Source organism: Drosophila novamexicana, unplaced genomic scaffold (assembly GCF_003285875.2).
Source record: "Drosophila novamexicana strain 15010-1031.04,08,12 unplaced genomic scaffold, DnovRS2.1 tig00000564-arrow-pilon, whole genome shotgun sequence".
NCBI classification, from domain to species: Eukaryota; Metazoa; Arthropoda; class Insecta; order Diptera; family Drosophilidae; genus Drosophila; species Drosophila novamexicana.
In genome coordinates this window covers 2,315,504-2,326,655 of record NW_020824810.1, presented here as the reverse complement: position 1 = coordinate 2,326,655, position 11,152 = coordinate 2,315,504, and the positions used below count along the sequence as shown (strand labels likewise).

The 11,152-nt window shown below is 45.5% G+C and overlaps 3 protein-coding genes and 1 long non-coding RNA gene across 9 annotated transcripts in view; 2 read left to right on the top strand and 2 right to left on the bottom strand.

Moving 5' to 3' along the window:
• Positions 1 to 315: 315 nt before the first annotated feature.
• LOC115762122 (ubiquitin carboxyl-terminal hydrolase 38) lies at positions 316 to 4,920 on the bottom strand. Its single transcript, XM_030704227.1, has 4 exons — positions 3,100 to 4,920; positions 2,720 to 3,042; positions 1,447 to 2,242; positions 316 to 1,388 (listed from the first exon to the last, which is right to left on the bottom strand). Exons 1-4 carry the CDS (start codon positions 4,015 to 4,017, stop codon positions 831 to 833), a joined length of 2,595 nt encoding a protein of 864 aa, XP_030560087.1. The 5' UTR covers positions 4,018 to 4,920; the 3' UTR covers positions 316 to 830.
• A 75-nt stretch (positions 4,921 to 4,995) lies between these two features.
• LOC115762123 (transmembrane protein 18) lies at positions 4,996 to 5,930 on the top strand. Its single transcript, XM_030704228.1, has 4 exons — positions 4,996 to 5,144; positions 5,210 to 5,327; positions 5,407 to 5,555; positions 5,627 to 5,930. Exons 1-4 carry the CDS (start codon positions 5,085 to 5,087, stop codon positions 5,762 to 5,764), a joined length of 465 nt encoding a protein of 154 aa, XP_030560088.1. The 5' UTR covers positions 4,996 to 5,084; the 3' UTR covers positions 5,765 to 5,930.
• A 161-nt stretch (positions 5,931 to 6,091) lies between these two features.
• LOC115762130 (dystrobrevin beta) overlaps positions 6,092 to 11,152 on the top strand; it is a 28,769-nt gene continuing 23,708 nt past the window's right edge. For 3 of the 6 annotated variants that reach the window (XR_004017787.1, XM_030704237.1, XM_030704236.1), the window contains exon 1: positions 6,092 to 6,666. The gene's annotated coding sequence lies outside the window, so the exon portion shown is untranslated. The remainder of the gene's footprint in view (positions 6,667 to 11,152) is intronic. The other 3 variants (XM_030704239.1, XM_030704240.1, XM_030704238.1) reach the window with 1 other exon arrangement.
• Positions 7,826 to 8,804, bottom strand: LOC115762131. The gene is made up of 2 exons (XR_004017788.1): positions 8,251 to 8,804; positions 7,826 to 8,015 (listed from the first exon to the last, which is right to left on the bottom strand). It is a non-coding gene; the product is annotated as an uncharacterized LOC115762131 (long non-coding RNA).

Here is an 11,152-nt window from a genome sequence, read left to right as displayed (position 1 = left end):
TCGTGTTACATCAAAAGTAAATTTTAAAAATTCACAAAATTTAAAAAAAAAAATCCCTTTGCTATGCCAATAGATTCGATTTCGATATCTGTTTCTGTCATTTACAAGCACAATAAGTTTTGTTTACGGATCTGTGCGCTAAGAACTTAAGTTGAGCTGAAGAATATAGGTAGGTCGTTTTACAGGTTATGTTCTTGGAGGCCAGTGTTGGAAGTTATCCAGTTATGGTTTTTTTGTCTTCTCTTCTATAAACTTGATTTGGTTTGGTATATATATATATATATATATATATATATATATATATATATATATATCTATATGTATAGCTAGGGAGTATCGTAACATTCTCTCTTGCTGGCTAATTTATATGCTTTAATATGTATGTGTATAATATATATGCATATATATATATATATATATATGCATATGTAAAAGGCTATAACTAAATTTGTGTTAACAAAAACAATGCGTAAAAATTATAACAAATCTGTAAATGGAAATACAATTGTAGTTTCTGCTGTTCTGTGTGTGTGTGTGTGTGTGCTGGTTTTTAAGGAACATGACAACAATAGTAGGTGTGTGTGTGTGTGTGTATGATAGAATGCCCAGCTAACGTTGGCTTTAGCGAGTGCAGACTGTAGCCGAGCTGCACTTGCATACATATGACAATGAACCGCATAATTTTCTATATATATATATACTTATATAACTCTAGATATAACGCTACGTATGGAGGTGTGTGTGTGTGTGTCTGTGTGTGTGTGTGTGTATATATAAGATATATATATATATTGTAAAATATATATATATATTGCGTACACTGCTCACAATCAGTACACAAAACGATTGATATTCATGCCCATATCGTTGCCGCCACACCCACCCGCCGGGGGCGGCATATGGTCGTCCTCGTCATCGCCCTCGTAGCCATTGCGACCATTCATGGTAACATTGCCGCTCAACGTGTTCCGTTTGGCATTCCGTTTGAAGCGCTGCAGCTTCAGCTCCTCGCTATAATCCCGATTATCGTTCTTTACATAGTCGCGCAGACCGCGCGGCAGTTCGTCGAGCGTGAGGGGCGGCACTAGGGGCACCGGCACCATTGCATGCATGGGTCCATCGGGCGTGGCCTCGGTGGACCGGCCGCACATCTGATAGAACAGAATGTAGGGTGTGTTCGGTGAGGTCAGACTGTGCATTTCCTGGGGCTTCGAATTGGTCACCAGGCTGTCGTTGAACTTGAACCAATTCTTGGACTGATCGGCGGCAAAGGTGAAATAATGCCCAGAGTCCATGCTGTAGCCGGCATGGACGACGCCCGCATACAGATCATAGTGTACGGTGCACGTTTCCTGCAGCGAATCGTTGGCGCACACCTTGACAATCACCTGGTAAATAGGGTTATAGATTAAATTGGGCTACAATTGGAGTACTGCAACAACTTACGCTCTCATCGTGGAACACCTTGTGCATGAGCTTGGTGCGAAAATGATATTTCTGATCGTATTTGAACTGTTTCAACGTGAGGATTAGATTGCGCGGCGCCTGGGTGATGGCAATCCGACGCTCCGCATCGCACAGTTTCTTGCAGCGTGCGCAAAAGTATTGATTGTCCCCATCGAGCTTCTCCGGCGAGCAGTAATAGTCGATCAGATCCTGCACCGAATAGTTGGTGGCGCCGCAGTCGACCTTGTCGTCCGGAAACGATAGCTGCAGCTCGCGGAAGCTGTCCTCGTTGCGGCTCTCCCAGGCGCAGCTCAGGCATTTGTATGTCGTCGACAACTTGCCGGCGAACGTTTTGTCTATGGTCGACGGCTTCTTCGGCGCTGCGTTGGTGGGCATGGATGTGGGCGTGGCTGGGCCAATTGCCGGCGCACTCGGCCTGGTATTGTGCACATGATCATTGCTATTATAGGGTATAACGCCGGCGGCCACTATCTCATCCGTCAGCAGCGCCGGCTCGCTGCTGGTCTTCACCTCTTTGGGCTGTCCCACGTCCGTGTCCATGTGCTGCGCCGCTCCGCTGTTGATCTCGTGCTCGTGCAGCAGGTCCAGCAAATAGCCTAGGAACTCGGAGCTGTCCTGCTGCAGGCCGGGCGTAAAGCCTGGCGGACGTGTGGCCTTCAGCACCCGCAACGGCGTCAGCTCGTAGCGCATCGAATGATGCATCAGCGCGATTTGCTGCTGCACCTTCTGCAACAACATCGAGCCGCTCTCGATGAGCAGGATTTGACGCACAAAGCTGCGGGGGAGGATGACAAGAACTGAGTGTGTGTGTTATGCTTATAGATTAGAGCCCTGCATCGAGTCGAGCGGAACTCGAACAATTGAGCAATCGAGCTGTGTTCGAGCTCGCTTCAAACTCGGTTCTGTTCGAGCACAATGCAACACGTTCGGCTCGAACATGTTTGTGCTCGGAGGTTTGATGAATCATTTCTTCGAACATCGGCAGCTCAAACGAGTATGGGAGTTGTGCTCCGAGGTTTGATGGATCATTTGTTCGAACAACGACAGCTTGAACGAGTATTCGAGCTGTGTTTGGAGGTTTGATGAATCATTTGTTCGAACATCGACAGCTCGAACGAGTATTCGAGTTATGCTCGGGTGTTTGATGAATCATTTGTTCGAATATCGACAGCTCGAACGAGTATTCGAGTTACGAGTCAATTAAAATAACCGATGCAGAGCTCTATCTTGTAAATCTTGTGGCTACACTTACTCGCTGGTCATGGCCAGCGCCTGGAGCACGCTGTTCATGTAGCAGGTATTGCCCAGATTGACCAGACCGACGCGTGCATTCCGTGGCAGAGCATTCTCGAACAGCGCACGGGCAAATGCCATGCAATTCTGCGAGGGCTCGTACATCTGCAGAGTAGCCTTTAAGGGTGCATAGAGCTCATCGTTGTCATAGAAGCGTATCATCAGCGCATTGAACAAGTCGACCAGCTTTTGGATATAGTTGCGCGCATCGCTGCTGGCGTTATCCAGGTTATTTGGCTTGCTCTTCATAGCGCCAATCACCAGCGGTATGCTTGGCAATATCTGTGAAAGAGAGGTTATTACCCGGCGTTCGCAGGCTCCAAGGGCTCCAAAACTCACCTTGTGGAATATTTCGGGCGTCTGATTGATGGTGGAGAGCATGTGAAATACAATGGGCGCTACCTTGGGACGCAAAGCGGGCAAGATCATGAGCCTGAACAGATGCTCGATATTATCGAGCGCGATCTCGTCGAGCAGCAGATATTTCTCCTGTTCGCGCAGTCCGTGCAGCAGGGCCATTATCCACAGATTGAGATTCTGGCAAAAATTGCAGACATGTATCCATTTGCAGAGCAAGCCGACCGTCTTCCGTATGCTATCGTCCTGGACATTCAGATCGAGCAGCGATTGCACCGCCTCAATGATCAGATCCGGACTGAATAGTTGGAACACGATGGCCACGGCGCAGGAGGGCGGCTCCGCGGACTGTGTGATCAGATGGTAGACAAAGCGCAGATAGAACATCAGATAGCGCTTCTTGTTGGGCACCGCCAGAAGCTGGCCGATCTTGGTGATGTTCTCCTTGAACAGCTTGAGATCTGCCGGCGCGCTGCTCACATGCATGCCGGCCAGATTGTAGATGACGAGCTTATAGATGCGCGACGCCTTCTGATCCTCCGGATCGATGCCCTGCATTATGTTGAGCAACGCATTGAAATCGTGCTGCCGATCGTTGGTGGTGCTGCTGCCAGTTCCACTGCCGTTGCCGCCCGCTCCGCCCAGTTCTCGAGCGTTTGTCTGGCATTTGCCAGACGTCGTCTGGCTGCTGGCATCGTTGACCTGCCCGCCGCCGCCGCCGCCGCCTTCGTCTGAAATGTTGCCCGGCATTGTGGATTTGCCATTGGAAGACGCAGCTCCACCAGCTCCAGCGCCAGCTCCTCCGGCGCCCATATTGGCGGCCGAGCCACCGCCGCCGCCGCCGCCAGCTTGGCCGGGCGCCATCTCGTTCTGCTCGGTGTTGTTCTGCTTGACAGCCATGTCAAAGGGCGTTAATTGCAACTGTTCGCTGTGAAGACGCCGGCGCCTGGGCGGCACGCGTTTCCTGGGACGTTTGGGCTTCTGTTTGGCGCGGGCGCTGCGGCTGTTGTTGTGTGGCCGTCGGTGGCGCAGTCGCCGCGTGTCCTTGAGCCAGTTGCCGTTGCGAGTCGTTGTTGCTGTTTTTCAATTTTCGCTCGAGCGGCTAAAGCACAATTAACAATTGTTTAACAACAATAACAATAAACAAAACGCAAGCCAAAGTCTGCCATTCAGCGAGCTGAAAATTAATTGCGCCAGGCTAGTTAACACTTAGTTGCACTTCGCCACACTGTCCTGCTCCGCTGTGCAACACTCTCCTACACTGTTCCGACGATGTACGAATTTGTGTGCTACGCTCGCGGGTGTAGAGAGGGGGGTTGGAGGCGGTGATAAGGCAGAGGCAGAGGCAGCGGCACAGACAGAGACGACGCTCGCTTTGTTTTTAGCTCAATTTCCGTTTTGTCACTGCGACGACACCTTCTTAATAATATTCGTCGCACGTTTCCTAAATTCCTGATTTGATTTGCTCGCACGTTAGCGTTGAACAACAACAAAAATAATGCTTTGGTTTATGTTTACTATAATTTTGACTGTATTTAACAAATTCTTTGTGGAGAATTTTTCAGATTTTGTTAATGTTGGAGTCTACTGAGTCAGTGAAAGCAAAGTTGAGACGTTCAAGCTGCATGATAGCAGTATGGCCAATCGCAACCAGGGCTGCAAATTTTCTTCTCTACAGATTATACACAATATTTGGTCAGTCTGAAGTTCATTGTTTACGTATGAAATAGCCATTGCATCACCGATATACGCCGTGCGATGTATATCATGTCTATCGCTACATCAGCTGTTTGCTAACGATGGTCACACCAACTATCGATATCTCGATAAATTGATGTTTTTTTCTTATACATTTATTGTTTACCTTTTTTGTGCGTGGCTGCCTGCTGAGTTATTTTTCTGCCGCTCCCGCGATTTTTTCTAAAAGGAAAACTTACATATAAAAGTTGTTTAAAAAGCGTCGCAATATGCATGCCGGACAAATCGAAGTCAATGAAATAACCGGCGTCTGGTCATTTCTATTAAGCGTAAGTGTGCACCAAAAGAAAAGCTATTGACAAAATATGTTGATCCAGGCAACTCGCCATTTCAGATCGATTGGAAGGATCCGTGGCTGATAGGACTCATTTTACTGCACGTGCTGACAACTAGCACGGCCCTGCTCACCCGTAACAACACAAATTTCCAAGTTTTTCTATTCCTTGTTCTGTGTAAGTACTCCGGACTCTGACCGGAACTCAACAAAGTTGAATTATTCTTATGCGCTTGCTGATATTCGCATTATTGCAGTGTCTGTTGTTTATTTCTCGGAGAGCATCAACGAGTATGCGGCACAGAATTGGAAAACATTCTCCAAGCAGCAGTATTTCGATGGCAACGGCCTCTTTATCTCGACTGTGTTCTCCATTCCCATTTTGCTGAACTGCATGCTGCTGATTGTGAGTTGGGCAAATGTTTACGTGTCTTTTGCGCATTTATATGATTTGTAAATTTTGCATTCTCAATGCAGGGCACTTGGCTGTATAACTCAACGCAAATGATGGCCACGTTGAAGACGGCCCAGCTGAAGGAGCGGGCGCGCCGGGAGCGGAATAGTGTGGCCGGCACGCCCACAACGACAAGGGATATACCCTTAAAGGAGGAGTAGAGCAATAGGGAAATAACTCAATTATTTAAAATGAGTCAAAAGCCATGGCGTGTTAACCGCATCAGGTGTTAGTCATTGTCACGTGCACCGTTCGAATTTGTGTGTACGTTGTGTGTTGTCCTTAAATATATATTAACCAAAAACCGTTTGTAGCAAGTCACAGAAATTCTGCATACGTTTTTTATTTAAATTTTAAATAATTGTCAGTAGCCGGCAAAGTGGTATATTGCCGGAGCTATGGTGTTTGGTATTTTTTTGTGCGCATACGGCCACGCTGCGTTAAATACTTGTAGCAGCGATTTTGGCGCATTTCTCGCACTGGTCACACTGGCCAGTCGGTGGTTGAAAGTAGTCAAGTGCAGCAGCGGGCGACGGTTTTTTGCAACCGCTGCGTAAACAAAATCTGTTGATAAGAATTCCCCTCCAGCAAACAATTAACAATTAAAAATACGTCGTGCGTGTGTGCTACACCTCTGTTGTTTTTTATCCACAAGAAACGAGAGCGAATTAAAAAATAGAAAGATTCATCCAGCTTACGAAGCTGTGTTTGTTGTGTGCGTGTGTGTGTGTGTGCCAGTGTTTTTGTGTGTGCGTGCGTGCGTGCGCTTGTGTTTGTGCGTCTCGGGCAGCCTAAAAGCGAAGTCGAAGATAGCCCGAAAACAGAAAACAGAAGTTATACATATATCTGTCTGTCAACATATTTCGCAAGGCCAAAGTCAGCATAAAACAGTGGCAAAGGGCGCAGCAGGTGAACAATTCTCCAAAAATAATAAAACGTACAACAGTTAAGCGAAGAGGAAGCAGCGTACCAGCTTCAAGCAGAGCCCAAACGCAAAATCTGTCGCAGGTCAAAAGTGACGCATAGGACGACGCAGCCCTAAAGCCAAACAAAATAGAAACAGGTAAACAAATTGAACCTAAATTGTGCGTCGACTTTTGTTTAAAACCGAAAAAAAAACAACAACATTTAGCGTAGCAAAATGTTCATTCATAAAAATACGATGCGACGCGTCGCAGCGCAGCAGCTGGCACCCTTGAGACCCCGCCTCCCCCTCCACTTGCCCAACGTCGTTGTTCACTTTTCACACACACCCCGCTTTCCACTTTCCCCTCTCCCGTGTGTTTCGTTTTGGTTTTATTTATTTGTGGCTCGTTCTTGTAAATTAAACGATGGCAATCGACTTTAATTATTTACTTAAGCATATCAATTGTCATCTTGCCACCTTCCCGCGCCCCTCGCTCAATCCCCATGCTTTGTTTTTATCTATTTTTGAGACATTCCGTAATTTAATGAGTTGTTTTTTTATTTTGCGGTTGCTTTTTATACCCTTAACTCATTGAAACTGGCTAAAAAGGGTATATTGGTTTTTGCAACAGGCACAACGCCAAGTTCTTTCGATCCTGGAATTTCAATCTTCTTTATTTGCATTTTCGTCGTTTTCGGCGTCACCTCGTGCTCTCTTCTTCTTTTCCCAGAGTGCCCAACTTCAATTTATAAAAAAAAAACCTTTATACATATATGTCTCATACTACGATTGCTTTACAACACTAGATGAAGGGACTGTTGACTTTTAAAAGTTTATGAATGTACGTTTAAGGAAGTTTGCATATACGCAAAATCAGCCTGCCGCTGACTTTAGGGTATCTGATAGTCGGACAATGCCCTTGCTGAGCTTTGTCATTTATTTATCTTTTTTTTTTTAATTTCTGCTTGCCTCAGTGCATTAGATCAGATCTTACTCCCTAAATGGCACAAGTAATATGATACAGTGGAAACTCGCAATGTGGAACGCTTTAAGTCAAAAATCAATTAAATGATTTCTATAAACAAATGCAAATCTCAAGTGTGTTAAGAAAATATTACACACAAAAATGTTTGCATTTCTAGAGTATCCACTTTGCGAGCATCTACTGTACTGTACATAATATACAGTTCCAGTTGTTAGACACTTTTCCTTCAATTGGCGATTTAATCATTACAGACCTTATAAAGGCATATGATCGTTAAGTCAACCCATGGAGGTGTATTCTCTCTTAACTTAAAGTTTCATAAACAAACTGTTTTACATTCTTGGTTTTCTAATTGGAAACATGATCTAAACTTCAATCAGCTAGTCAGAAAATGGCATACATAATGTGATGACATATGACATCTTCATTCGTTTTATCCTTTATCCGTTATCCGCTATCCGTTATCCATATCCAATTACAAGTGCCTGTGAACTTCGTTAAGCTGAATTTGATGGGCTCGCTTGGAATTGGGCGCATTTCGAAGTCAACGAAATGCCAAAAGCAAAGCAAAATAAACCGAAAGCAAAGCAAAGCAAAATAAATAAATAAATACGTATATAAAAAACAATCAAAATAACTCGGTGACATCATTTTGACTAATCGCCAATTTTAGCATTTGAAAAACGGCGGACTGCGGCGGCTGCGGCGACAGCGGCGGCTGCTGCGGCTGCTCACCAAGCGATCCACGGACTTACCGTTGGGATATGCCGAGCGGGGGCTGTTGTGTGTGCTGCTTCTTCTAGGTGCGTCCGCTAATCGACGGCGCGGGCGTCGCGCGTTTCTGTGGAGACAGGTGCGCTCAGCGTCCAGCAGCAAAGCCCAAAAGCAGAGCCCGAGGCTGCACAAGCCAAGCCGAGTCGAGCCGAGTCAAGCCGAGTCGAGCCGAATCAAGCCAAGCCAAGCCGAGCGCTTGTTATGCCCACTTGGCCCATTGGTTCCAGCTCTCCCGCTCCCGCTCCCTCTCCCGCTCCCTCTCTCTCTTTCTCTCCAAAAGCAAAGGCTGCACAAGACAAGTCGACTCAAGCCGAGTAGAGCCGAACGAAGACGACAGCTTGCTATGCCAACATCTAAGCAGATCGTTTTTATGTCTGTATTAGTGGCCCATTGGTTCTAGCTCTCTCTCCCTCTCTCCACCTCTCACACAGCTTTGCGTGCGGGTGCGTGTGTGTGTGTTCTGAGTAACTGATAATAGAAAATTTCACTTTCAGCTCGAAATTGTTGTCGAATGATTTGCATATTCGCAGAATTATGTATGACGAAATAAACTATAAACGCTCGTAAAGCTAAATAGCTGTTGGCGCTAATCTATATCGCACGTTTTACATATATATATTATCGAATATACCATCTTAATAGATATGCATGCATTGTAACAAATAAGTTAGTTCGCATCGTTTAACAGTCGTTAAATATAACTTGCTCAGAATCTGTAACATGTGTATTTTTAACATGGGCGTATGCTTAATCGATTGTGTGTGTTATCGATTATTGATTTTATATCGAAATACGTGCAGTTGGCGTTTTTGAAAAGTTTCCGCCATTTTGACTTTATATAGCTGACATTCAAGCTAGTCAAGGCGTGCAGATATTAACATTATGTTAAAAGTGTAACAAATTGCAGGCTTTATCTATGATAGATGCAGAATTCTTTTCTATACGCTATATTTATTGGTAACTTCTCTCTAGGGTTATTGAAGAGCGCTTTGTAATGTAAAACTTAGAACTGTATAATTTTTTTTGAATAACTTTCAAAATCTTCGCTTGTCAAATTCAATTTTTGCCAAACAGTAAAGTCCCAAACGTGAGTAACTGAAAAATAATTATAAAACGCATATATTTCTTGATTGAATACACCTGTGACAGCCCTCAAGATGCGCTGCTGTACTCGAACGTATTCACGCGGCTCCCATAACCGTTTGGGCTGTACGCCTGGTAACTGGTGCAAGTCACGCTCCGCTTGCCGGGATCAACGGCGTTGTGGCAGCTGCTGTGGAACGTGCAACATGTGCATCATGTGCTGCAGCGGCATCGGTCAGTGTGGCCAGCCGATGAAGGGTCAGTGTGGCCAGACGCTGAAGAGCTGCCGTAAGCCCTGATTTTGCTCGGATTTGGGGCTTTACTGTATGTGGAAAAAAATGTATTTACGCCAAAAAGCGAAACAGAAAAGTGTTTCTATGTCGATCGAGATCATCTTCTAGGTCGGACCTGGGAACAGCTTAAAAATAGCTACTGTAAATAGTGACACGGGTGAGGGGGAGAGGGGAGCTTAACGCTTCACTAGCTGGCAATCTCGTTAAGCCGGCTGTAATGGAATCGGGTACGCTTCGCTATACATGATTGATTCGGGGCATTCACCATGCCCCACCATGCCCCAAATAAAGGGGGTTGGGATTGTTTGAAAGGTGGGAAGGCGGGGATAAATGCGATTACAGCATAACCGATTAATTTCATTGCATATCCCTTTTTTTTTTTTGTCCATAAGCTAATTAAAGCCAGCTGCAATTGAAGCTGGGCAACAGACACCTCGCCAAAGTTGAATGAAGCACAGCAACACGAACTCAAGCACAAACAACCCAACACCCAACACCCAAGCTCAACAATGCGGCACAACACAAAAGCGACATCAAAGCAATTGTTGAATTGCCCTCGCGCCTGCGGAAGGGTTAATTGTGTGACCCTTCGTCTCCCCCACTTATTTTATGATACCCTGTACACACTGATATTGATCTAAATTGGCTGTTTTGCTGTTTTGCTAATGTATGTAACAGACGAAAGTAAGACGAAGAAGTACACGCAGCTGAGACATGCTCTGCTTAAGGAATATTTCCGTTTAGCTAGGCATGTTTGAAAATTTCGAGATAATGGCTGGATTATTGTTATATACGCGCAGTTGAATGTCAGCCTTAGGACCTGAAGATATCATTACAATCGGTTATAAAATACCCGAGTTATTCAAGAATGAATATTCGTTTGGGTGAAAGAGAAGTTACAGAATTGGATAGGGGGTATGTGTCTAGTCGGGCATGCTCTATAGCTTCTCTCTATTTCTCTCTCGCTTCCTGCCTTGCTATCTCTGTCTCTTTCTGCCTGTCTGCAGGTGTGGCCAGAGAGCGAGTTGTGGATAGAGGGTATATGCCTAGTCGTGCATGCTGGTACTACTACTCTCCTCTCTATTTCTCTCTCACTTCCTGCCTTGCTATCTCTGTCTCTTTCTGTCTGTCTGCCTGTGTGGCCAGAGAGCGAGTCGTGGACATAGGGTATATGCCTAGTCGTGCATGCTGGCACTACTACTCTCCCTCTCTCCTTCTGTCTGTGTGGCCAGCGAACGAGTCGTTTGCTTTGGCGGCTTTGCATTTCGTTTTCGTGTTTTTTGCCAATCTTCTTTTTAAGCTTTTCATGAGATTTTTCAATTTTTCACCGCATAAACATGCGCTCTTTGCTTTGTCTGTTCACGGACTCTTTGTTTTTGGGCACAATGCCTGCTCTCGCGTTTGTTTATTGTTATTGTTGCTGTTGTTGTTGTTGTTGTTGTCGTGGGTGCACTCCCAATTACCAAGTGTGTGTGTGTGCGGCCTGTGCCTCATTTTCTATGTCACG